Below are 22,500 nucleotides of genomic sequence, written 5' to 3'. Positions count from 1 at the left end.
TGTGAATTGAACATGATAGTCACAGTTTTCCTGTGATGATTTTCGCTTTTTTTCCTACATAGTTTTAGTTTCCATCCAACTGCATTCTTACGAAAGGATTTTACATTGTGAAGTTATAAAGAATTTAATTAATTTTTTTTTTCCTAGCTCTTTCGTTGCGTAAAAATGCCTTCAAAATTTTCCTAAAATCTGCCTCTGCAGTGGAAGATTTCAATTCAATGCTGAGAATGGAAATTTTTATCAAACCCTAATATATTACATATAATTTGTTTTGTCATTGTCCACTCTTTGGAATGCAAGTCAGTTCACATGAATGCTAACTACCACCAATTTAGTAGAACAATTGAGCATATGTCTTAACAAAATGAGTAACCGCGCTAAGCAATAGTCCCTTAATTTTCTTTCCGGTGTGAAATATTGTGCAGTGGTAGGATCATTCAACTGGACTCTTTTATTTCAATTTTATATTGTAACTTTTAATGTAAAACAGTGGTGATGGTTTTCCTTGGATTCGCAGTCATCTGCGATTTTGGAGTCAGAGGAGAAATTTCTTCCTTTTAAAAAAATTACACGTCCTCCAATCAACTGTACTGGCAGTGAGAGACTTGATGAGTCGTGGAACAAATAAGTGCAGTTTCTCACACCCCAGAAGTTAGCTAGAGTATCAATGATAGTTTATTATCTCACTTGCACTAAAATTGGAGGTTAGTAGTAAAAGGAGCTCAAAAAGGCAATCGTTCAAAGTTTTTCACTTTTTGTCACCATCAGCAATGATAAAATATAATAAATTCAGAATCAATATCTGAAAACGAAACTGAAAATCATGAACTACATTGTAACTAATGATTGAAAAAATATAGCTGCCGCCAATGGAAAAAAACTTTTAGCGGAGCTAGTGAAACACCTTAACAATATCAGGGAGTGAGATCTCCAGAGTTTCGGGGAAGGTGACAACATCAGAGACAAAATTTTTTATTATTTCCTCTCTGATGATATTGATGACATGAATTTAGTCACTGACAGTGATAGTGGTGATAGTGATAGTGATGTAACTTTGACTTCAACTTTGAGAAGAGCGTAGTCTCAGACACAAATACCATCTGTCATTTCCCCCAACAGGTTAGATGCAAAGAGACAGGGGTATTGGAACTGGTTGTTCCATTACCCTCCTGTCCTAGAGTAGTTAGCAACCGGAGAGTGAGAAAGGAGTCAAAAACTAACCTATAATGCAACCCCTGGATAACGACATCGCCCGGGACTGGAAAATTATGTTGTTATCCAGGGGTGTCGTTATTCTGGGGTTTTCAAGATGGCAGAAAAAGGGGCCGTGGTGAGAACCGTGAATATATAACAGTGCAATGCGCGGACCAATGCCTGAGAGAAGACACGTCCTAACAACGTTAGAATGTGTATTTCTCCTGTTTACAGAGGGAGTACCAGTTACGATTTCACACTCCAATGTGTATTTGTCATTGTTTTGATCATAAATAGTGTTTGAATGCCATTTAACAAAACTAACAATAAGTCGAAGAGAATCAATTGCCAACATGATAATACCGCACAAGAACACAGATGCAAACATCTTGTTTTGATTTTAATTAAAATCCATGCAATACTGCTGATGAGTTTTGGATACAGAAATATTTATTTAAGCATAACAAGATTTATAAGCCCTTGAAATGAGTAGATCCACAACGTGATTCTAGACACCCCCCCCCCCCCCAAAAAAAAAACAAAAAACAAAAACAAACAAACAAACAAACACACAAAAAAATCAGCAACAAAAACAGGTAATAACCACAATCATATCAAATCTGGACGGACATCTAGAATAACAACTGATTTTTCAAATGAATATAATAAAGTGAAAGAGGCTGTTATTGTTTTTACGGTTATTCCAATATATTATAAGACCATAAAGAACCATAATTGCCCCAAATGGACAAGGTATTGCCTGATATCAGTAAACGTCCACTGACCTCAGACAGGTAGCTAACAGGGAATGTTAATGGACCCTTGAGAGTTCCACCCACAGATAAACTTCTTTTGCTTCTTTTCGCTGACTCCACGCAATGTAGTAAACATGGGTTCTGATGATTGGTCGGTTACAACATGATCTCATTGGAAGGGAGAAAAAGGCGTTTTTTATTGGTTAAGAAACAAGATGCCGATAGTCGATATATCAAGCATCAATACCAACTGCCGATTTTTGTTGTAACGATGTCGCTAAACAGGGGTTTTACTAAAATGTATGTCGCTATTTTGGGGTTTTTATTACTAATAACATATAGCAAAAAAATCGGGCCCAGGGGTCAATGTCGCTATCCAGGGGTTGTTGTTATTCAGGGGTGTCGTTATCCAGAGGTTGCACTGTATTTAGATTTACTCACAGGCACTGATATTTTTTATTTTATATATTACAGAAACCGTCATCTCCTGACACAATGAGTCCTGAGTCTGTCAATGGAACTGATGACAATCCTTTTGGTGGCGATGATAAAGATGAGGATGACCTGTTCAAAGGTTTAAAAATTTTATTTATCGCAATTGCAGCTTTATAAGATACATGATTGCCACTTTTCAGTATATTTAATGAATTCAGCATGTTAAAAACCTTAGTATATTTTCCAATCCTGTGAAGGAAATAATTTAATAAATGTCTTTTTACTGGAGTTCAACACTCAGATAGTGATCGATGGATTTGCTTGCATAAAAGTTCAGCAAATCTTTACCTCCTGAATTGACAACTCGGTAGATAGACACTTTCATTTTTGTGAGAAATGATATATCCATTCCTGTTTCCATCGATCACCGAAATTGCAAAATGAATTTTTTATTTCCTTTTCTGTTACATCAATAATTATGTCACTCAAAGTGAGAGATTTGTTTCATAGGACTTCGTTTTATCTGTTAATAACCTGAGGTTGTATTCTCCTCAGGTGGCAGTTCTGAAATAAAATTAGAATCAGATGATGATGAGGCTACAGATGTCAATAACAGTGAATCTGCCCAATCTGAAGAGCCAGCTGCGGCTGCCGCATCCCCAAAAGAAATCACACCTGAGATTTCTGTATCAGAAGTCATCACTGCTAAGACAAAAATAGCAGCGCCCTCTCTCAAGTCAGATGATGTGAGTTATTTGAAAAAGTTTTTTTTACAAATTGCTTTGATTTATACAATCTACTTTGTTGGAAGTAATGGCATTATTCTTTATTTAGTTCATTTTACCTTTTAAAGTTTTGGCGCTGTTTGGAATTCACTATCTCCATCAATGTGAGTCTCTTCAAGTTTTTTAGGTTTTCAAGAACCTTAAGACCAATCTTTTCTTATACTATTTACTTTGATCTGTTAAAATCCAGATATTGAGTGCGATTGAGTGTCTCTGTGTGTTATGTTTATATGAAGTGCTTGTAGGTTTTGACGGTAAGCACTTCCACTATATAAGAAATAGTTATTATTATTAAATTGATAGTGTTATGAGGTTTGTGGATACTAATGTGTCAGAGTTATCACTATGTCATGCTTTAGTTAACAGACAGAAATCAAAATCTGAAGGCCATATCAAGATTTCAGCAAATTACTTCATTAGTATAATGAGAAACTACACGACCCGCTTCTCAGTTACAAAAATAATCAATAGAGGCAATCAATTATAAAATACATGATTACTATTTTAATAATGGATCCATTGCACCTCTCATCATCATCATTTTATCATCATCATCATCATCATCGTCATCATCATCATCACCTTCATCATCCTCTGCATAGTCGTGCCAATACCACAAAACTCATTTCTACAATGTCATTAAATACACAGCTTTCTGAAGACAATGATGAGAAAGAGCAATATGATTTAGACATCAAGATAACAGAGAATTTAAAAATTGGGGATGGAATGTCTGCTTATATGGTTTTCAAGATTGTGTCTAAGGTAAGGTGATGTATTTATATTAGATTATTAGTTATAATCAACACTTGCTTTACTGTTGGGTTGTTTTTTTCTTAAATAAAACACATGATTTTATCAATGCTATATTACGACGACTAAAGACTGAATTTTGATATTTTTACTGTTCAAATATCTTTCCTACCTTTCGCACAGATATAACCTTTTCATGTGTTATTCACTACTAAAAAATATTAAAAGCTGGAAAAGGATTACCTAGAATATTTTGTAAGGAAACATAATTTTTGTGGAATTAATCAGTATTGAACTCTGAAATAATATGATCCAGTTTATTTTACTAATTGTCTGTTCCAGACTACAAACCCTGCTTTCCGAACCCCTGAAAACGCTGTCCTAAGGCGCTTCAGTGATTTCTTAGGTTTATACTCCAAGTTAGCAGAGAAACATGTGCCTTTAGGAATCATTGTACCTCCTGCACCTGAAAAAAGTGTGATAGGTAAGTTGTTACTGACTTTCCTCGGTACTTTTACAATTCAATGAGCAACTTTTTTACATTGGGGAGTGTCTAGGTGATCTTTAAAACGGAAAGTTGCTCAAATGATTTTTATTACAAGAATATCCAAATACCTTTATTTTATTTATTTATTTATTTATATTTTGGTTATTCATGTATTTACTTCTGTTGTCCTATCAATTTGATTTTAGATCAATAATATTAGGCCTGAAGGGAATGATTAGGGCCGCGATAGCATTTGGAAGAGCACTTGCTTCACTCACAAAAGGACAGAGATTGATCTCTGGTGAAGTTTTTTTTTTTTTTTTCTGATCTCCTGTCCACTCAGAAGGGATTGGGTTGCTGGGTCTGTTAGATCTGGCAGAAAGTACTTTGTGATAAACTAGCAGGCCAATACAAATTGTTATTATTGCCCGTTTCGTAAGAAACCAGGATATACTCCTGCTCCATGGGAGTATTGAAGGGAATGATGACATGATTTTACATACAAAATTTCTTGATGGAAGCAAAGTTTGATTTGAGTCATTCACTTATTCCAAGATAGTTTTCCAATTTTACAGTTTGTACTTTAAATGAAATACATTTTGATTCTTTCTACATGTATGACCTCATAGGAGTATGTGGAGAGATAAATTGACATTTCTTACATTATGAGAAATAACGTTTATTTCATGTTTGATTTTACGTGATATTCAAGAGTACTATTGATGTTGTCATTTTTAAAATGTATTCTTTCCCAATACTGATCTCACTGTTAAATCTCTCTTCTCAGGCATGACAAAGGTCAAAATGTCAAAGGAAGATACTGGGTCTATAGATTTTATTGAAAGGAGGAAAGCTGCCTTAGAAAGGTATTTAAATTCTGTTATTTTTGTTCAAGTCTTATACCATTCTTGAAGAGATTTTAGGTTGTTCTTTGAATATACGTCAGTTTCATGATTAACCACATCTCCCCCCTCCTTTAAAAAAAAAATTAATTTTTTTTTACTCTCCTTTTATTATATGCTAAGAAATTTACACCTTTGGTCTCAGAACTTTTCCACCATCTTCATTTTTTTAATGGCTCTGAAATTGCCTTTAAAAACCCTTATTTCATTTTTTAAAATCCTTCAGTTTTAAATTACTCTCCTATTAATCAATCTTTTAAAACTCATTTTAAGTCATATATACAGGACCATCTGGATTGTAGCAAGCAGAATTCCAGCACGTTTTGCAATACGACACGCTGGAGTTTAGTGATCGCTTTTTTGCTTCTCCTGGGACATAAAACACATAGAATCAAAAACAAAAAAGACATGTTAGTCATGGGCAAAAATAACAAACCACCGCACAGTTTTAACAATTTTTCTAATCACTTGTATTTTATTAGTTTCAGATTTCTTTATAGTCTTATTGATTTTCTCAAATAAATAGTGTTATATTTTTCAAAACCTCTAAAGCTATCTGAAAATTTTATCCATATATATAAATCATGAACCATTTCTGTAATGACTATTAATTTCTCATTCTCTATAGGTACCTAATTAGAACTGCTGCCCATCCGGTCTTGGCAGCCATGAACCATTTCTGTAATGATTATGAATTTCTCATTCTCTATAGGTACCTAATTAGAACTGCTGCCCATCCGGTCTTGGCAGCTGATCGAGATTTCATAGAGTTCCTGGAGAAGGATGGTGACTTGCCGAAGGCCACCAACACATCTGCCTTGAGTGGGGCTGGTGTGATGCGCCTTTTCCATAAGGTTGGGGAGTCCTTTGAGAAAATCACATTGAAGGTGGATGAAAGTGACGAGGTGAGTTGCTTTGATTTATAATATTCTATAAAATTCTTTAGTGTTGATTTAAATTTAAAGGCCCATAGATTGTAGTTTGATTTATTTCTATGCTTCGATTAATGAAATAAGATTTTTTAAAAACTTCACATCAATATTAATGTTTACAGAGTCGAGAAAGGATGTATAACGTCTTTCTAATTTGGATGTGTTTTGTTTTGATTTTTACAATGTTTTTTTTAGTTTGATATGAAAAATAGTTCTTATTGTCTGAAGGTCCTTAAATATTACTTTTCTGCCCCCTCCCCCCTTTTTTTTTTTTTTTTTTTTTTTTCGTAATGGCTTACTTTGCTTTTAAGGGTGTGCTGTATTATTTATCCTGTGTTTTTTTTAAATCCTGACTATCATTCAAATGCGATAATTATGTTTCAGGTGAAACTTAAATTAATCTAGATTATATGAGTTAAGTAGCTACATGTTTTCGATGTTACTAATTTGTGTGAATTTATGGCATACAATGTCATGTATGATAAAATTGATTGAACTTGAAATGATATAACACACCACCAGCATTAAGTATGTTATCACCTATTTCACTATCATGTAGTTGTAGAAGGGTGATTTGATAGAGACACACTTTTGTAGTAATGTACACAAATGTTTTCTTGAGCTTTAATCTTTGTGCTGTCTTGTGATGGTGTTATTCTCAATACTCTTGTTTGATTGCCATTGCTTATTCTTTCTCATCTCATCTTTAAAGATCAATACCACTATGGATAATACAGTTTCATCAGCTATGGTACAACATTCATTTTTGATATTATATTACCACTATTTTTATGGTAAATGGTTGACTTATTAATTTTTTCTTGCATCAGTGAGCATACATTCATGAAATTAACATTTATTCTTAAATGTGGTAATCTGCATTTTTGGGAATTTGGGAGTGTTTTAAAGGTTTATACAAAATTACAGAATTAAAAATAATTCACATCTTAGAATATATTGTTAGTACCAATCGGTTTTTGTCTCCTCATCACTTCATGCTTCCATCAGTCATGGGGTTTATACCTCCATAACTATTTTTGCTCAATCATCCCTCGATCTCCCTCGGGACAGTGGAATCAAGATTTTGAGGTAATTGGTTGCATTCATGTTGTCGATGGGTCCGTGTTATTTTTTTTTTTCAAAAATTCTTCTTTTAATTTTAAAATAATGGTCATTTCTTGCTTACAAAGTTTTTGTAACAATGACATGATTTAAAAAAAAAAGATAATTAAAAAAATTGACAAGTCATTTAACTTTTATAATCTATGATGCATGCCAAATTTTTGATTGATATATTAAGGACAGGTTTATTTTGAGGCTTCATATCGGTGTTCTGTTGCATGTTTTCAATGATCTCATACTTAACTGAAAAAAAAAAAAAAAAAGAATGGAGTAAAGCTGTTTCAATGGTTTGTATCAAATTATTTTTTCTTTCATTATCTGAATGTTGTAGACTTACTTGTTTTTTTGGGCTTACTGTTACATGAAGCAAAATTGTTGATTTCTTGATTTAGATTTTTAAAAATTGTCAGAGTTGTTAATGAAATGCCATTTAATCAACATTTTTCAAACTTAATTAAAAAAAATACATTACCTTTTACGAGTTAGCTTCAATCTAAGAAGGTTAAACAAAACTGTTAATATTCCTTTACACGGCTACACAGTTGACAAGTTAAAATTGATTCTGAGAGGTGGGGGAGTTGGTGGGGTCCACTGATAAAGTATTCTCTATCCCCCTATCTTTGTTGCCCCTTTTAATGTGGCTCTCTGTCTTTGTCCAAGAATGAGATTACATGGTTTTATTCTCAAGTTTTTGAGGCAATTGGATATGTTAGCATTTGTATTATTTTTTTTTTTAATGATAATAATTTTTTTTTTGTGAATGATGAATGTGTGATAGAAACTTATTATGTTTTTGGAGACCTCATGCTTTGTCTTTTATTTTCCTGTAGTTATCTTTTCCACATTGCTTTATGTCAATGTCAAGGATTGGGATGACCTGATTTTGCTCTAGTTCTGGCAGGGGTCCTTCACCCAGAGGGAAACAATTAAATTTAGAGTTCCTTTTTGGGAGATGATATTTTTTTCCTTCTAAAGCATCTCTTCGTCATGTCCCACAATGTATTTTTTTTAGTTTATCGCATTTTTGTAACTATTTGAGTGCATCCCATTTAACGTAAATTACCTGTTGATATTTTGAAGAAATAACAGATACATAGGAATAGAAGACACAAATGTGACCCACAGCTTTAAAATGTCTTAACTTAGATTCTGAAAATTGAATGTATATTAAAATATCTGAAGCATGGGTTAATTTCATTTGTTTTACTGAGGAGAATGGATAAAGTTCCACAAAGTGAAAAAAAAAAAATAACAAGAGTTCATCTTTCTGATCATTCAATTTAAATTCAGTATTTGGCATTCATTTCATCTTGATACAACATACGATTATTTTTTAAAAACAAAAAAACAAGAAAACAAAAAAAAAGTAAACTAGAGCATTTATGTAATGCATTATCCACTAAATATGCTCAAAGTGCTTTTCAATGTGTCCCTAGCCAACAGCAACACGTAACATGGAGGATGAGACATGATGTCTGTTCAGCGATATTACATTATTTTTTTTTGACTAAGACAACATTGTTAATGGTCAGGTACTCATTTTACACTTGAGTATAGTGAGAGAATGTGAGTAAAGAGCCTTTTCCAAGAACTCAGCACTGTGCTGCTCAGAGCAGGGCTTGAACGCAGGACCTTTGGATCTGAACGAGGGTGTAATACCACTAGACCACATAGCGGCACAGGGGATGGGTTTCATATTTATATGTCATATCTAACTACTGTAGACCATTGTAAAATAGAATGAATGAATTTTTATTATTACTATAATTACTATCATGGGTTTCTCTTCGTTTCAATTCTCACTCTTTCAATCAACCACAGCTTTCAGCAGTGTAAATTACTGCAAATTATCTTTCAGATCACTGAATGCATCATTTGTTGTTTTTTTTTTTGTCCTCCTTCAATTTGATTGTTTCATGAGTTGTCATTACGTATGTGTAATTTACCTTGCTATTATTTCAGTAAAAAAATAGATTGTACTCTTTACTGGTCGTATAGTTCTTAGAGTGCATTTAACCCAATATACTAAAATTTGCATTTTTTCTATAGTTTAGCAATATTTCGTTGAACACTTAGTAGTATGTTTGAGGTTATATAATTTAAGCAATATTCTATATGATTTTAAGGCATAATATTATTAAATGTAACTTTTTCTTATATTCCCATTTGTTTGATTTTCCACGAGGGTGAACTCGAGAGAGTTAAAATGTTTGTTTGGTGTTGTTTAATAGAGAGTGGCAAGGGGCTGCCTGATGCCCTGGATTATGAAAATACTTGAGTATTCTTGTTGCTGTTTTGTATATTTCTATTTGCTTTCAATTTATTTTCTAATGTTCAGCCACAGTAATTTTACTGTACAAGTTCAAGGAAAACTGATAAATTCAATCCATGGTTGCCAATTGTCAGTATATTTACTGAATTATGTATGTTAATAACCTGAGTATATTTTGTAATCCTGCGGAATGGAGAAAAAAATAAGTGCTAAATTATTTTTTTTTACTGGAGTTCAAAGTTCAGGTAATGGTCAGTGGATGTGCTCTCATAAAAGTCTTGTAGATTTATTTTTGTCTCCTGACTTGGCAACCCCACCACAATCTCTTTTATCTTTATTTTTGACATAGTTTTATTTTACCATCCCCAATCATTTTTCAATACATTTTTGGTGTTAGTGAAAAAAAACAAAGTAAATACCCTCATAGTTGTAATCATATTCTATCCAAATTTGAAATGGAAAATTAAATCTTTAAATTGTTTTATTAACGTTAGTAGATTTATTTTCGTTTCTGAGAATTATTAGAATTATACAGAGCAATTTTACTCAAGTAGCGTGGTTCATATTTGGTGATTCACTTTTGTTTAATTACTTTTTCAATAATTGTGTCAATTTTTTATTTGAATTTATTATTTTCTTGAGAAAACATTTGTGTACTCACCATATTTATATATTTTTTTCTTCGTTTTCACACAATTACAAGCAATATAATGTCTATCTTTTATGGTTTAAACTCATCAAGATCAAAGATCTAGTTTATGATATATTATTTTTTCATTCTATTAAAATTATTCACTTATCATGATTTATTATTTCTCTGGACATTATGATGATGTTGTACCGTGATCCCTGATCTTTCTTCTCTCTCTCTCTCTCTCTCTCTCTCTCTCTCTCTCTCTCTCTCTCTCTCTCTCTCTCTCTCTCTCTCTCTCTCCTCTCCCTCTTTCTCTCTCTTCTTCTCTCTCTCTCTCTCTCTCTCTCTCTCTCTCTCTCTCTCTCTCTCTCTCTCTCTCTCTCTCTCTCTCTCTCTCTCTCTCTCTCTCTCTCTCTCTCTCTCTCTCTCCTGTCTCTCACATAATCATTTCCAATTCCTACACCCACTAGATGAATTCTTTAAAACTACTTCTCTTTTTCAGTGGTTTGAAGAGAAGCATCAGCAAATAGAAGCTCTCGACCATCAGCTGAAGAAATTACATTCCAGTTTAGAAACTTTGGCAGCCCATAGACGGGGTAAGAATGTTTCAAATTTTGACTTCTAGGCCCTTCAATTACCAGTCTTTATAACAACAATAGATGAGGGAGGGGGGGGGGGGGGGGGGGGGAGAGAGAGATATATATATATAATAAAGACTTTTGTTAACCCATTCTCATTTATAAATTAGAATTTGTTACTCAAATACGGATCAAACCTTTGCATTGATAGCAAGAATTATGTCATAACGAGTGTAAAGGAAAATAGACAAATATTTTTGAAATAGAAAATGTTGTCATTGTGAGTTTGGTGGATAAAAGATAAATAATCTTATTTAACACTCCTATGAATTATTCCTTGATTTATTTTCAAATTGGTAGGTGCTTCTTACACATTCAGGCTTAAGGGATGCATGAATGTCATTTGATATCATCATTATTGAGGCTGTGCCAAAAGGTCGTTCTTGTGCAACTAAAATACTCCAATAATAAGCTATTTTCTTAAAAGCTAAGGAAAATGTTCATTTTCATGAGTTTTTATCAGTTGAATAATGTCAAAAGAAAAAGATGATAAAAACAACTTGCAATCTAGCTCCAATAGAATAGCAGAAATAGTTTCCCAATGGTTATAAAAAAGTGTGGACAGATTTTTAAAAAGCTAGACTACTCTAATTTCAATGCTAGATCATCAGTTTTTGGTTTGCATTTTATTATTAAGCCCAGAGAAACTGGTGAAAGCAATTATTTTCTCCTTTAGTTCTTCCGAATAATTTTTGTGTAGTCCATGGAGCCGGAGTTTATCCTGGTTTCTATAGCATGAAACGGACAATAGCAGTTCCTTGCTATCCTTTGGATTGGACACTAGTCTATCACAAAGTAATTTCCACCAAATCTAACAGACTCAGCTACCCATTCACTGCTGGGTGGACAGGGGGTCCGAAAAAATCTTGACTGCACCTGGGACTGATCTTTGGTCCCTTTGTGTGTTAAGCGAGTGCTCTACCAACTGAGATATCGGGTCCCCCTTCCGAATAATTTAGTATTGTGGGGAACGTCACAAAAACAACCTTTTATTTGCATTCTGGTAAGAATTTTATTATAACTTTGCTGCCATTATAAAATAGAAATACACCTCATGCATTTTATTTTTCAATAATATTTTTTCAATGAACATGTTATTGAATCTAAAATGTCAATTCAATACTGCAAATTTTCCCCCCACACACATTTTTCATATTACCAATAACTATTTCAAAATTCCTTACTACTACTACTACTACTACTACTACTACTACTACTACTACTACTACTACTACTACTACTACTACTACTATTTCAAAATTCCTTACTACTACTACTACTACTACTACTACTACTACTACTACTACTACTACTACTACTACTACTACTACTACTACTACTACTACTACTACTTTTACTACTACTACTACTTCTACTACTACTACTACTACTACTACTACTACTACTACTACTACTACTACTACTACTTCTACTACTACTACTGCTACCACCAATACTGATCGATTACATTTGTCAAAACTGTGTACCCAACAGAACTATCCGGTAGCACAGCTGTGTTTGCTAAGAGTGCAGCCATGTTGGGTAATGTAGAGGAACACACAGCATTGTCCAGGGCTTTGTCTCAGCTTGCTGAGACTGAGGAGAAGATTGAAATTGTTCACAAAGACCAGGCTGAGGTGGATTTCTACACCATGTCAGAATTGATGAAGGACTATGTCGCTCTTATGGGGGCTGTCAAGGTTAGTGTTTACTTTTAATGGTGGGTATTTTGTATTTGAAAATGTATGTGTTAAGTTCAATAGCTCACTGATGAAAACAAAATATATTTGTTACCTGTTGAAAGTGTGATGAATCTCAAACTTGCAGGACGAATATAATACGTTAGTTTTACTCAGTTTTAAAATAAATAGTCATCATGCATATATATTTTTATGCTATGTTTTTCTTTGGCTCTTGATATTATTTCTAAAATTTAGTCTTCGTCTTGTAAAAGTTGATGGTAAACGATATATGTTTGGCTATATCTCAAATTTCATTTTTTTTTTTTTTTAAAAAGAGATGTATGGTGCTAAAGTCATTATGAGAGCATACGCCTTTCTTTTTATTTTGCTCCAAAGTTATAGTTTTATATTAAACATACTTTTGATTCATTCCATGTTCTTGTTGGATAAAAGCCGGGTCTGAAATTTAAAAAATGAAGTTCTTTTTTGTCATAATATTCATGCAGTTTCCCTTCTGATAATGGTGATGATGATGATGATGATGATAATAATAATAATAATAATAATAATAATAATAATAATAATAATAATAATAATAATAATAATAATGATAATAAATGATATTGTTAATTGCTAGATGAGATGACTATAATCTCTTTCTTTTCATTGTAGGATGTGTTCCATGAGAGAATCAAGACTTATAAACAATGGAAAGATGCTGAAACCACATTGGGTAAAAAAAGAGAAAACAAGGCCAAGTTAGAGATGCAGGGTAAAGCTGACAAACTCTCTCAAGCCCGGACTGAGATTACAGAAGTAAGTAGTCCTCCAATCTGGTCTTTTTTTTTTTCTTACCCAGAAGGTACTGAGTTTGATTCCTCCTTGAGTAAGTCAGCTGGCCCTAGCTCACTTTCCCGCGCGGCACTGTGATAGATGCCTGAATTATCCAGTCTTCCTTCAGAAATAGGGGAGAAAGATTTCTCCACCAATTATAAAGGCCACAGTTGGAAAGGAACTTTATTTATAGTGTAATTTCATTTCAATGCGACGGTCAAAGAAATATGTACTAGCTTGCCTACTTGAAATTTTTAAAATTCAAAGATTTCATGGAGAAAACTATAGAAGTCACAATGTTAAGTTTCTAGTTTCTTATCATGAATGATTAATGACTGAAAGTTCAGATATAAGTGTTGTGCCATCAAATTTTCCTTTTCAATTAGTTTTATTGAATCTAAAATGATTACCAGGCGTTGTAGTTGGAGCTGAAAATTCATAGTTCTACGAATTTTTTCCTGTAATGGAAAGGTCTGTTGTGATATTAAGTCTGCAGAGAACTCCCACAAATAACAGAAGCCTGCTTGGTGTAAATTTATTTGAAGCACTTTTTACTTTTAGCAAGTTACAGAATGAAATTGGCTTTCAAATATGCCTATCAATAAACAGTATATGGGAAGTTATCAAAAGATAAAACCCTTATTCTATTTTTTTTTTTAATCTTCACCTTTTAATGTTTCTTCTATTAATCAATATTTTAGAACTCAAGTCAAATATCTAATGGTAATTGGTTAAGTGCTTGTTCCAAGTCACTCCTTTTTATATTTTAGTTCCAACAGTAAGAAGCAATTTATCATCATCTGTAAAAGAATCTCATTTGTTTACTGTCTTCAATATTCACCATATAACATTTTGGTAATTTTTAGAATGATTTTTATCATGATTATTAGTATAGTGTAATCATGTGTACATTACAATACATGCGTTGTGTTTTGAACTTGAGATGTAAATTGGCCCTGAGCCTTCAATATTGGCAATGAATTTTATTATTGATGCGGTTTTATTACTTTTATTATTGTTGTTGTTGTTGTTGTTGTTATTATTATTATTATTATTATTAGTATTGTTATTATTATTATTATTATTATTATTATTATTATTATTATTATTATTATTACTATTACTTGTGTCATTTTATTTTTAGTGGGAGCACAAAGTAGAAAAAGGACAAGAGGATTTTGAAAAGATTTCCAAGACTATCCGTAAAGAAGTGGTACGGTTTGAAAAGCTTCGTGTTTCTGACTTCAAAACTAATGTGATCAAATATCTCGAGGTGCTTATGGAAAATCAAGAAAAGGTACTATTTTATTATGTTCAGATATCTTCTTTTTCTTTTTTCTTTTAATTAAATTTTTTTTTTAATGCTTTTGTTGTTTTTTTTTTTGTATTTTTGTTTGTTTTCTTTTTCTTGGTTGTTGTTTGTGGAGTTGAAGATTTAAACTTTTTTTTTTTTGTTTGTTTTGTTTTGGTAAGATATCTTGTTACATTGAATATATCTGGGTTAAGTAATCTAATAGACTTAATGCAGTCAAATGCTCACTAACTCTAACCAACAAAAAAGGAAAAGCAAATAATTGTTACCAACACACACATGTTTACCTGTAACCAATCTGCTATGACTGAAAAGCACAAGCTGGATTAGAGACAACAACAATCAACCCACTACATGCTAGGTAGCACACAAGGCCTATATTCGCAGTGTCTACCTCTCCCTGTTTATGACTGCAGTTGTCACTTCACCCCATGTCATCTATTCAACGGTATTCCTTTCCTCCTCAACAGTTCGTCCCCTGGTGGTTTTCCTCCTGCCTCTTATTTTCTTCTCCTCAGGGGCCAAGTCATCGTTATCACCCAATCAATGACTGGCTTTTTCCTTAAGATATGTCTAATGTACTTCCATCCCATTATTATCACTTCTTTTCTCATTGTACTCTAGCCAGCTTTTTTTAGAATAAATCCATTGCTGGTGTAATCTTGTCATTTTATCTTCAATATACGCATGAGGTGCAAACATTTGCATAATTTTCATCTCTCATATTGTAATTGAGAGAATGTGGTGAGAACCAGTCAACTCTCTCTCTGAATAGGAAAAACAAACAAAACACAAACATTAGTGTGGCATCAACTGCATTGTATCTCAGAGCTTGTTTTTGCCATGAAATGAGTCATTTGTCTAACTCCAACTTAGTCAAGTGTCAAATGTCTGGCAGCTAGGAGTATACACCAGGTCAAGAGAATATAACTCTATTAATCTTCTTGCAGGTGGGGATGATTTTACATTAACCTGTCATCATATCATGCAAGAAACGAGTAACAGTGATGTGACTTGGACTTTATTTAGTCCTAAACTTTATCACTTTTACTACGAAAACAATTACAGGTCTCTAATTGGTTTGAGAAATCATTGGTTACTAAAAATTCATTCTTGCTGTCTAAAGGTGAGCGTAATCTGGTAGAGAAGGTTCAATATTTACTTTCTTACTTTTCCTCTTGGTGCTTCAGTTGCATATAAGGCCAAAGGTTCAACATTTACCATAAATTGTCTGCCTCACAAAACATGAAAACTCACTCCAACTGTTCTCGCTTCTCATTTATTTATTTATTTATTTATTTATTTATTTTATTCAAAGTCTTTCAGTGGTAGAATTCTTGAACTGCTACTACCACCATCATCATCAACCATATCATCATCATCATCATCTGGCTCTGAAATGAACTAAATGTGTCTCAAGCGCTGCGAAACTGTCAAAAACAAAAACAAAGAGAACATCATTAGCATTAAAGCAGCAATAATAACAATTGTGTCATATAAGGTTGCAATTAGTTCACTGTATATTTTTCCCTCCTTTATACTCCACAGCTAATCAAGTACTGGGAAACGTTCTTACCAGAGGCCAAAGCTATTGCATGATTTTGTGAAGTCGTTTGAATGACATGAATATAGAGTGTTGTAGATTCTATAACTGCTAAATGATTTGATTGGTTGATACCCTGGGATGGGTTGGTTGTTTTGGTTTTGTTGTTTGTCTTTTTGTTTTGTTTTGTGTTTGTTTTTGGGGTTTTTTTTTCGGGAGGGGAGGGGGGGGGGGGGTCATTCGGAGTGGATGGTGAACAGTGCTGAGTCGTAATGTAGATGCTGTTTCAGTATAAGCGATGTCCTGTTTTATCTGTTTATATAGTTATAAATATGAAAGACTGATACCAATATGACATTTTGACGTCATACACTCGACTCTCTACCTAATGAAATTATTTGATACGACCAAAGTAGAATTTTAACAATTAAGTTGGGTTTGTTTTTGTTTCTAGTTTTTCCATTTATTTTCTCATTTTTTTGTTTGTTTTTTTTTGCCATATCACAATTTGTAAAACTGTTATTACTATAATAATAATCACAATAATAATAACAAGAAGAAGAAGAAGAAGAATAGTAATAATAATAATAATATATTATTATTATATTATATTATTATTATTATTATTATTATTATTATTATTATTATTATTATTATTATTATTATTATCATTATCATTATCATTATCATCATCATTATCTTTATGTGACCTTTGAAGTTCTTTCCATTTTTTAGGTTAAGCGATAGGCATGATTTACTGTATAATATCTCATTTTCAAAAAACCCTTTCAAAATGGGATTCGTATTTTTATGAGTTATTTGAAACGTCATTATTGTGGATAGGTCATCTCCAATATTAAATCCTCCCTTATTTTTGTCTTTGTGACTATTTAACTGTGATTAAGTGTTCAAACATTTATTTGTGAATAGGTTTTCGTCTTGTACCATTGATGGTGGAAAACTTAGTTTATATGACACTGATTTTAATTGTTTAGATATTTTAGATATATAATAAGGTTAGAAACAGGTTTTTTTCATCTCATGCTGTGTTAATCTATGGTGTGATCCGTCACTTTGTACGTTCAAACTTGTTATTTATTCATTGAATAATTTTATGAATTTTGATCAGTTCCATATTCTTGTTTGATACTAAATTCAATTTCCAGCAATGTATCTTCATTAATTTATAATTTTCCCTCATTTTTTTACCCAATCTTCTTCATTTTATTTTTTTTACATTTTGTTTCCATGCACATGAATGTTTTCATCCATTTCAAAACAAACTTATGCTATTATGAACTAGCTTAGCATTATAAAACACTCCTATGGGCCTAATTGTTGAAAGTTGTTTTACATTTTGGATAATCTGTTGATGAATGTGTCTCAAACGTGATGTTAGAATTAGCTTCTATGTCAAATAAATAATATTACTTTTGGACACAAAACTTGGATGAAGGGCAATACGGTGTATCGCATTCTTTATCTGTTATGCAGTTTTTCTTCAATAAGTGCATAATAAGAATAATAAGAAAGCAAATGTTGAAATTTATAACTTTTCTGATGTGATTTTATTTTGCTCCTGTTGTTATTTCAAAATGACAGCGAAGAGGAATAAAACAGTCTTTACTTGTAATCTTTTCAAAAAGGAAACAATTCTTTCATTCTGAAAATGTTTTTATGCAAAACAAGATTGGATTACAGTCTGAATATCATCCTTTCTACAGCAGTTTTTAATTGTTTCAAAAACTCAGACTAGACACATGGACGTTGGATTATCGCTGGGATCTACCTTTATTATTTGTACTAGTCCCATTAGTCTTAGTTTTTATTATGTGCTTGTTAAAAAATGTTAGAGGAATTCATTAACCCTAAATCTTTGATATTTTATCTTTCTTCAATTGTGTATTATTTTCCATTTCCCATGCGCTGATGTGACATTTAATTATAAAAAGTGTTGTATAAATTCGAGAAGCTGTACAAAACAAACAAGTTTATGAGGTTTTTGAATGGGAAAACAGTATGCTGAACATACCTCCCATAGCAGGCAAGAGGTCACGTGCTATGTCTTCTATCTCCTTATATTTGTTTTCTGAGTTGTTTTCTGTCTTTATCTTGGATTGGGATTACTTGGTTTTGTCCTGGCCCTTGTTGGAGTCCTTGGCTAAGAGGGAAACAGTCAAATGTAAAGTGTTAGCTATGGGAGATTGTATTTTATTCCTTGCAAATCATCTCTCTGTTGTGTATTGTTTGTTTGTTTGATTATAAAACAGTTTGTAAACATTTGAGTATATTCCTTGAAGTGGGATCCTTTGCACATGTAAGACTTTTAGGTGATCTCAAACTTAGTACACTGAAAGTATGCTCTTTGGAATCTTCATCTCTTCCCTATTTAAACAATTCCCATTTATCTTACTTTTTTCTCGTGTGTTTTCAGTCGTAAATCTATAATATTTTTGACTCTCCTATTTTCTTCCTTTTTACTGGCACTGTTATCACCTAAATGTGTTGGAAATGCGTAAAACCCTTAAACTAAAACAACAATCGTCCCACCACTGATAGGACGAAAAGGTGTTGCAAGGGCCATTTAACACCCAAACACAAACATTAACACAATCTTTTAAAGGGTTTATAAATTATATGTCGTCCATTCCAGATAACAGTTCAGCATTCATTGTAATACTCTTTGACAATGACTAGTGTGACAACAAGCAAGAGAAAAGCAAGTCTTAATTGTGTGGAAAAAATAGCAAAACACAGCTATGTGTATATAATATGTACACGAGGGTAACTGTGCTTATGTTCAATATTATTTATTATTGTTGTTGAGAATTTCACAGGACATTCATACCTGTTTGTTGTTTTCATATTGAAATTGCATAACTATACGGCAATCATTTAGTAAATCTGAAAGCTGGCACAAAATTCCAAAAATCTGTGTTGTGAATTTGTGCACTGATTGGGAGAGTGCTGTAATTTCTAAAGGTGCAATGATTTCCTTTTTAAAGGGAAAACATTGTTGTAGAATGTTCACATGAACGGAAAATTGTTATGGTTAGGAAGAGTTTTACGAATGTAAATTCTTCTCGTATATGAAAACAATTCAATTATGTGCTGATAAAAGAAAATAAAATGTAATATTTAATGTGTGATGGCTGATTATAAAGAAATATGAATTAAATATGTTCTTACCAGTTATGTGATGAATAAAGTCAATGCTTTACAAGGTGTTCTTACGTTATGATTATTTTTCTCAATGTGCGATTTCTGTGCTCTTTAATTTAGGCATTCAGGTTGGGGTCTTGACCTCCTGGGGGGAGGAGTGGTCGCTTGCTGTATCTTCATTCCCACTATATCTATTTTTCTTTTTCATGTCGCTCTCTCTCTCTTTGTTTGTTCTTAATTGAGATCACTTGGTTTTATTTTTTATTTATTTTTTTATTTTTTTTTTGTTGTTGGGGTTTTTTTCTGTTCCTGGCAGGGAAGAAAGAAACAGTCAAATGTATTCGTTGATTCTTTTTGAGATAATATTTTTTTCCTTGTAAATCATCTCTGTCATGTTCTATAAGAGTATTTAGTTTAGAAGATATTGTATTTGTGAACATGTAAGTGCATCCTTTGCTTGTACCTGGATAGTGTCAAAATGGGAACATTGCAAGATTGGTCGTGGAATCAGCTGTTCCCTATTTTAACGAGTCCCCTTAGTCTTACTTTTTTCTTTGGTGCTTTTAACTTCAGATCTGCATTTTTTCCGCTATCATCTTCCTCCAGCAAAAGCTGGAGCTGAAATGACCTAAAAAAGTGTTGTAAGTGCCTTAAAATTCCTAAAACAAAACATACAACTAACTTAGGCTTTTGGGACTTTTTGTCTTTTAATTCATAAAATTTCTTTGATCAATCAAGGATGTGTTACAACGGGAACTTAAGCCTCCTTGTCCAGAGAGGGTTGGTTATACACCAGTTCACTCCCTTAGTGCTTGAATGAGACAATTTCCTCCTGGGTCCTGCTTAAAGTTAAGTCTTTTGCAAAGATGGAAATAGTCATAGTCATATGGTGTATAATTTATGAGAGCTATTTTTAAATTGTAAATCATCTCTCTAAATAGTGTTATGGGGGATGGAATTCTCTTCAGCCTTGCGACTGGGTGGGTTATTTGACCTCCCGTGGTGGGCAGGAGGTCACGCTGTGTCATCTATCCTCTTTATCTGTTTTTCGAGTTGCTTTCTGTCTTTGTCTTGGAATTTTTTTTTTCCGAGTCCTAGCCGGAGTCCTTGACTTGGAGGTATAGTTATAGATTTGAGAGAGGATATACTTTTCTTTCTTTGTATATAATTTCTCTGTTATGTAGTAAAGTTTTTTCTTGTTTTAGATATATAATTGATTGTAAACATTTGCGTGTATTCCTCTTAGTGGGGACCTGTACTTGTGTCTGGATGAGACTTTTAGGTGATCTCAAACTAAATACACTGATGTGTGCTCTTGGAATCTACATCTGTTCCCTATTTGAACCCTTCTTTCTTGTGTGCTTCACTGGGTGGGGTTCCTGGCCTCCCACAGTGGGCAGGGTGGCACTTACTGTGTCTTCTATCCCCTTATAGCTTTTTTTCCAATTTTGTCTTTGTCTCGGAATGAGATTACTTGGTTTTATCCTGGCCGGAGTCCTTGGTTGTGAGGGAAACAGGCAAATGCAAGTTATTGTTTTGGGAGATGATATTTTTTCATTGTAAATCATCTCTCTGTTATGTATTATTATATTTCTTATTTTTAATGTAAGCATTTGAGTGTATGTATTCCTTTTGTTGGATCTTGTGCTTGTGTCCGGAAGAGACATATTATGATCCTGAAGTACATTGATGGTATGCTCTTGGAATCTACATCTGAAACCTATTTGTTCCCAGTTTCCCTTTGTCTAACTTTTTCTTGGTGCTTTAATTGTAATTCTAGAATTTACTATCCCATTTTCTTCCTTTTTACTAGCGCTGATATAACCTAAATGTGTTGCAAGCGCCGTCAACCCCTTATTAACGAACAACATTCTTGTGTGCTTTCAATTGTAAATCTATAACCAATTGACTATCCCATTTTCTTCCTTTCTCCTGGCGCTGAAATGATCTTAATGTGTCGCAAGCTCCGTAAAACCATTAAAAACAAAACAAACAAAACATAGCCTTGCTATTTCTTTTCCACTATTTCACTTGGTCTTTCAATTTGGCTTGTTCCGAAGTCTTTTGCTGGAGGGAAACAGATAAACAGACTTATATTTTTTTATAGGACATGATAATTTTTTTCCTTTTAAATAATTTCTCCATTAAATACAGTGGAAACCTGATACAATAGGACCTCTCCAATCGGGAAATTTCTGTCGCTGCCAAAATCGTCCCAATTAGCCAGGGAAATGAAGATTTGAGTTGTCCCACGAGTACTAAGTCCCTGCTGTCAAAGCAATCTCACTCGAAGTGTAGATGTGAAACGGATTTCAAAAGTGCTGGCCTACCCCAATGATAGACTGATTCATTCTTTGACTTTTCTTTATAATTGTCATTCATTTTTTTTTTTTTACTTTAGGGCTCGGAAGCTCGGGATGGATGTTTTGGGATTAAAAGTATTTTAAAGATATTTTTACAAGTCACCCCTTTTCAATTTTTTCGGTCTTGCGTGATATCTTTGCAAACTCTTCAACACATTCATCACATTCAATAGGCTTAAATTAATTATAGATTTTGTTTTATGACAGACACGACCAAATGCAGTTTACACACTGCTCATCTGATACAGCCAATCGGCCAACAGAAACCTCAGTGCTGTCATTGTAAGTTGTGTATCCCTAGATTTGTAGACCCTTGATTTATTACTATCAATTAGGCGGAAACTAGAAAAATCCAAGAGACTTCAACTGAACATACTTAGTTGTCAACACCTTAAACAAAGCAAATGCACCATCGTCGTTCGCCCAAAACATTAGACCCGCCCCTTCCCCTTTACCTGTAATGTCAGTATCAGATCGGACGAGGCAAAAAATTATATATGATTTGTAAAACATTTGAGTGTGTTCCTCTTAGCGGGGACCTGTGCTTGTGTCTGGATGAGACTTTTAGTGATCTCAAACTAAGTACTCTGATAGAGTGCTTTTGGAATCTACACCTGTTTCTTATTTGAACCAATTCCCCTTTGTCTTCCCTTTTCTTGGATGCTTTATTGTAATTCTAGAACTTTTTACTATCC

At 33.1% G+C, this 22,500-nt stretch overlaps 1 protein-coding gene across 3 annotated transcripts in view; it reads left to right on the top strand.

Annotated features, from left to right (window-relative positions):
• The window catches only part of LOC144964160 (sorting nexin-2-like), an 18,032-nt gene extending 1,168 nt beyond the window's left edge, over positions 1-16,864 (top strand). Inside the window, exons 2-14 of one of the 3 annotated variants that reach the window (XM_078898103.1) lie at positions 2,424-2,523; positions 2,940-3,130; positions 3,821-3,934; positions 4,265-4,406; positions 5,197-5,275; positions 6,024-6,216; positions 6,956-6,994; positions 7,315-7,332; positions 10,774-10,867; positions 12,404-12,609; positions 13,264-13,407; positions 14,570-14,722; positions 16,286-16,864. In XM_078898103.1, the coding sequence (XP_078754229.1) occupies positions 2,424-2,523; positions 2,940-3,130; positions 3,821-3,934; positions 4,265-4,406; positions 5,197-5,275; positions 6,024-6,216; positions 6,956-6,994; positions 7,315-7,332; positions 10,774-10,867; positions 12,404-12,609; positions 13,264-13,407; positions 14,570-14,722; positions 16,286-16,336 (1,524 nt within the window). In that variant the 3' untranslated portion in view covers positions 16,337-16,864. The remainder of the gene's footprint in view (positions 1-2,423; positions 2,524-2,939; positions 3,131-3,820; positions 3,935-4,264; positions 4,407-5,196; positions 5,276-6,023; positions 6,217-6,955; positions 6,995-7,314; positions 7,333-10,773; positions 10,868-12,403; positions 12,610-13,263; positions 13,408-14,569; positions 14,723-16,285) is intronic. The other 2 variants (XM_078898105.1, XM_078898106.1) reach the window with 2 other exon arrangements.
• The last annotated feature ends 5,636 nt before the right edge of the window (positions 16,865-22,500 follow it).

Source organism: Berghia stephanieae, chromosome 2 (assembly GCF_034508935.2).
Source record: "Berghia stephanieae isolate SIO BIC M18660-M18661 chromosome 2, UCSD_Bste_1.3, whole genome shotgun sequence".
Taxonomy (NCBI): domain Eukaryota; kingdom Metazoa; phylum Mollusca; class Gastropoda; order Nudibranchia; family Aeolidiidae; genus Berghia; species Berghia stephanieae.
Note: the sequence above shows the minus strand (reverse complement) of the source record. Positions and strands in the feature narration are given on the sequence as shown.